The sequence below is a fragment of the Belonocnema kinseyi genome, chromosome 3 (genome assembly GCF_010883055.1).
Source record: "Belonocnema kinseyi isolate 2016_QV_RU_SX_M_011 chromosome 3, B_treatae_v1, whole genome shotgun sequence".
NCBI lineage: Eukaryota > Metazoa > Arthropoda > Insecta > Hymenoptera > Cynipidae > Belonocnema > Belonocnema kinseyi.
The window spans coordinates 99,238-104,525 of NC_046659.1; the positions used below are offsets into that span (position 1 = coordinate 99,238).

At 36.9% G+C, this 5,288-nt stretch overlaps 1 protein-coding gene across 1 annotated transcript; it reads right to left on the bottom strand.

The window, feature by feature from the left end:
- Nucleotides 1-1,698: 1,698 nt before the first annotated feature.
- LOC117168901 (uncharacterized protein F54H12.2-like) lies at nucleotides 1,699-2,477 on the bottom strand. Its single transcript, XM_033354832.1, has 2 exons — nucleotides 2,418-2,477; nucleotides 1,699-2,301 (listed from the first exon to the last, which is right to left on the bottom strand). The coding sequence occupies exons 1-2, from the start codon at nucleotides 2,475-2,477 to the stop codon at nucleotides 1,699-1,701; spliced, it is 663 nt and encodes a 220-aa protein (XP_033210723.1).
- Nucleotides 2,478-5,288: the final 2,811 nt, after the last annotated feature.

The following is a 5,288-nucleotide window of genomic DNA, read 5'->3' on the forward strand; positions in this document are numbered from 1 at the left end:
TTTCCTGATCACATATGTTTTTTATTTATATTTTCTAGCAAAAAAATACATATAGTTTCCTAATTCTAGCAATATGAATATAGGTACCTGAGAAACGTAGTAAAAGAATACATCTAAATTCTTCATTGTATTCTATAAATAAGAGTAAATTTGTAAGGTGGCGAGACTGACTATTCAACATGAGAGAAGAGAAAAAACACCCATACAATATACATATATACATGATATTTACAAAAGGTACAAAGTAGCGAGTTTCGACGAACATGATTGTACACACGAGTTAAACCGATTTTTATTTTGTAGTGAGCAAACAAATCTACTGCCTTGTTTAAAATCCGGATCTCTAACCATTTTGAGTTTACATTTGTTTAAAAGTCTTTTGTGAAAGTTGACCACAATTCGATCATCATCTAATAGATTGTCCGTGAAAATATCAATGAAATGACGTAAAGTACCACCATTGCACATATGATGAAGAAATATGACACAAAACTGACCGCATACATCTGAAGAGGTACTCTGCAGTTGTTTGGTGTTCCATCTGTAGAGGCTGGAGTTCCTCTTTCGGTTCAGTCGATATGGATTCCAATCCAGTAGGAACCAGGATTTGTGTGGTCATCAGTGTTAACGCCTGTTGCAGCCGGTCTTGTCCAGGTTTAGGGAATTTGATCTGCCGGGTATACACTAATCGCGGGTACTTGTAAAATCTGAATTACCTGCAATAATTCTAGACTGTTCATGTTTAATGTTAACAATCTCGTAAGGACAAGGCTTAGAAGCAGTTGTCTTATACAAAGATTCAGTTTTGACCTCAGCATCATCTGGAACTGAATTCCTAGCAATTATTGTTTTTCCGTACATAGACCTTCTGTTTGATAGTTTACAAAGAAATTCTTCCTGTCGTTGTTTTCGAAGCCAATGGCGCAGTTTCATAGCATTGTTGAGAGCACATCTAAACCTTTCTTTCTTCCTAACTCCATGGAGAAAGCAGAAATCTCTCCTGTCATCAAGTCTTTTGAAGGCTGGGCAGTTTACGTTTTCCAAATTGATGATTTGTCTGCTGGTGATTTTCTGTCAAATCGAGGCCTTTACCCGACCACGTGTGTAAATCTGTGATGCAGTTTTGGCAACTTCTCTAAGGTTTGAATATAAAAACTTCAGTGGGATATCTCCATCAAACCATTCAATTTCATGATATTGACAGGTTAGCCAGTTGTTTTGTGATTTTGAACATGCACGAAGTTCAGAGAAGAGATATGGCGGTTCAACAATCCAATGGGCTATGTATTTATGATCAACAGCAACAACCGCCACTGCCTTTGGTATAAACTGGTCGTCTATATCTCGAAAGCCTGGTACGTCGATTATATAGTCCATTGTTTTACATTCAAGAGTAGAGGTGAGGATGAAGATACCTTTACGAGAGACAACAACCAACTGAGCAGAGCGTCTTATATACTCGGGTAAACATTCGTCATTTTTCCCCCTCCATGTTCAACTGATATTGAAAACCGGTTCTGTTAAACAGGTTTATGTAGGTCTGTGCAGGTTTTAAATGCTGTAATCTACTATAACCTGCCTGGATGCGTCAATTTCAAAGAAATTGTCGTATTCTGCTTAGACTATACAATTAATAGGTTGCTGTAGTGTTTCCTCTACACGATGCTCAATGTGAAGGCTACCATGTTTAACGAGATTCTAGTGTGATTGACAATTTCCAGAAAGATCAGGAGTAAGATCAAATGCAAAGAGGCAGTATCCATTTGCGTAATCCAAACGATCAATATTATTTCCCTCGTTCATAAAATGAATCTCCGTTTCAGAAAACAGAGTATAATAAGCATCAATGTATAGCTTTCCTTTTGAGAAATCTGGTTGCAAAGGCTTCGATGAAATTTGCATACCATCTACGTAAAGAGAGAAATGATTAATATTAAAGTGTCTAAAGTTAAAGGAATTTTTACTACGATGGCCGTTGAATGCGTCATTTTCGACAAATCCAATGATGATCCTTTCAGGTAGTTGACCGATTGTAACATTATCGAGCGTTTCACTTTGAGCACCAGAATGAATTGTGTGTGTTTTAACATTTACTCTAGTAAGTGGGTACTTGGCCGCACCTTGAGAAAGAGCTTTTGCGTTTGCAACCAGAATCCCAGGGCTGATTTTTGCACGCCGAATAAGAAGAGATGCTTCCTCAATACGAAGATAAGCCCGATTAGTAGGATCCATAAAACAAAAAGCATCCTTAGAACGTACCAGTCGAACTCTAAGTTCAACACCATTCAAGAGAAATTTATCCTGATTAAAAACATCACTGCGAAAATGACCAATCAGATCAATTTTTCCTCCTTCACCCAGTATAAGTCGACGATCGACGAGACCCTAGTTCTGCGTTTTGATGTCATCGATTTTACCTGGTGTATCGTCAAGCCATAATGCTGATGTGAGATGACTTTTTTTCGCTGCTGGCCCATAGTTGAGCAGAGATTCAATACACGCTCTGTATGCATATGCATTATTTGGTGGCGAGACAAGCTTTTGATTAAAGTATACATCCAACTAGTTAAACATGGAATGCAGTAAATTGTTGACAGGACCAACCGATTCTACACTCGAAATATTTTCTGCAGTTTTTTTAGAAGTAATTAATTTGACTCTTACACTTAGAAGTGTGTGCGTAAGATCAATGTACTCACCCCCCTGACCTGGAATTACAAAACCGATTTCATGCACTCGCACGCGTGTGAGTGTAAAAATGACATTTTTACTTGTTTTCAAAAATGTCAATTACTGATCTTTTGGTACTTTTTGGACGTGCTCTTCTTTCAGATTTTTTACTTTTCTTTCTCTTGACTACCGTTTTCTTCTTCCTTTTCTTTCTGATTTTTCCACCCTTTTTATTTCGTGTACAAGATTTTCCCGCGATGTTCAACATGCTGTGAACGCCGAACGACTGAAGATTATTCCTCTTCCCACTCAATTTATATCCCAATCCCTTCATCAGGATTTCCACTTTTTCCATTGTTCGTATTTTCAATTCCTTTCCAGCTTCATTGAGTAGTTTTTTCACAGCCTTTTTTAATTGTATGTTACGTTCCACATTATCAAGAACATTCATTCCATGGCGCAGTGCTTCTCTTCCAACAAATCTTGCCCCACGTGTGAGCAATGGTAAAGCTCGTCGAAACAGGCCACCGAGAAAACTACCTATACCATGTACTCTCTGATCCGGGGAACCAATTTAAATTTTGAAAAAGCCTCCACCTCCGTCTTCAGATGTATAGTAATCTGTGTATTGGCTCATGTTTACGCAATCCGTTTGAAATGAAATGAAATTGAAGCAAACAAAATCAGGAACGACTTGAAGTTGCTGCAGCTACAAATAAATTGTTTTTGGTATCAACTATACCTAAAAACAGTTGAATGTAGCAGGAGCAGCTTCAAGTCGTTGCTGATTTCTTTTTCTGCATTTGTTTTATTTTGCTTCATGGAAGACGTTCACAAATAGACTGCGTGTTTCCACGGAGATATTCAGGGAATCCTTCGAAGTATTTTTTAACATGGAATACAGAATAAAAAAAAGCACTTATTTGACATCATTTGGAATAGCGATCCACAATCAAAATGTAACAAAGTAGATTTGATTTTGGATAATATTAATGCTACGTCTACTCTTGATGAAAGTCAGTTAATGGTTATACTAAAAAAATTGGTTGATTCTTTTATGCCTTTTTATAATAGAAAATGGAAAAGTGTCCGTAGGAATAAAGCAATGTTTGTTTAAGATCATTCTGCATTCATAGAAGCAGAGTTCAAGGTACCTTTTCCTTGCTTACCTATCCAAACAAAAGGTTTGACTAATGTTCTAAAGAGAGGAAGACCACGATTATCATTTGAAGATGGATCCGAAAAGACGAAGAAAAGGCGCGTCCAAGAACTTGCTTCAAATTATAGCAAGGAAGAATTATCCAAAGCACTTTCATTGATCAAAAATGAGTCCAATAGCGAATCTCGGACACAGTTTGGTAAGGAAGATGATGACGAGAATAAATTGCAAAGAATCTTAGCGATGAACGTGGATTTAGGTTTGTTGTAGAGAAAATACGAAAAGCTAACAAATTACAATTAAGAAATAACTGGTAATGATTCATATTCGCTGTATTTAAAGATCTCCGAAGCGAAAAAAGCTTGTTATTCAGGAAACGGTGAGCATATAGAGACATCTAATTTAGGAGCAGTGTCCATTTCATAAGTTTACTGGGTCATACAGTTAAGCGAATCTTGTTGCAAATGGAAAAAGATGATCTTGCTCATCTTTTTGGTAAAAAACTAGTGCTCTTTGGAAAGTGGGGTATAGACGGTGCTTCTGCGCATCAGATGACACGGCAAAAGTGGTCAAAGAAAAGTGATGGTGTGGATGCAAACGATGGATCTTATAACAGTGATTATGTGAGTGAAGAAAACATCAGCTATCACAAGAGCCTTTTTACGGATAAATCTTTCTTTTTAATTTCTTTCGTCCCTGTTCAATTAAAAGAAGATGATAATATTATTTGGACGAACAAAACACCTTCATCTGTCAATTTCTGTAGGACAATTAAATTTAATTTCCTTAAAGAAACTGATTCTCTTGTAAAGAAAGAGTACAACTATCACATAAAGCTGCTGGAAAAAGTTCGTACCTATTCCATTCGTGTCAGTGGAATGAGTTTTGATATCAGCTTTGACTTGAAGTGTACGATGATTGATGGAAAGGTATGTAATATTCTAACGGGACAGAAAGCAGCTTCTCGCTGCAATATTTGTGGAGTTGGATCAAAACATATTAACAACTTACCATATTTGGCTAAAATTTCATGCAAGGTTATGGAACAACAAATACCGGAAATGTTGCCCGTTCCTTTTTGGGAAAAGCTAAATCGGTTGCTAAAATAACCGGTTTGGATCAAAATCTGATCACCAGATTCTACGATATATTACAAGTTATAACGTGCGGAAGGATAGTTAATTGTGCGAAACTGAAGACTTACTGTTTGGAAACCGCTGATCTTTGCATAAATCTTTATTCTTGGTATAAAAATCCACCATCAGTACATAAACTGCTTATTCACGGAAGTGATATAATTCAATCTTTTGAGCTACCAATTGGTTGGTATTCAGAAGAATCCATTCCGACGCAATCCATTCCGACGAATGGCTATGAACAATATGACAGCAAGGATTCTTTTGCGAGACATTTCAAATTGATTCCGCAAAAAACATCAAGCCTATACATTAAAAAATGC

Bases quoted from the DNA above. Each gene is read 5' to 3' on its own strand.
- LOC117168901 (XM_033354832.1), bottom strand. From the start codon at position 2,477: ATGGGCCAGCAGCGAAAAAAAGTCATCTCACATCAGCATTATGGCTTG. The intron at 2,302-2,417 runs GTAAAATCGATG...GTTTTTAATCAG, and splicing joins ATGGCTTGACGATACACCAG to GATAAATTTCTCTTGAATGG.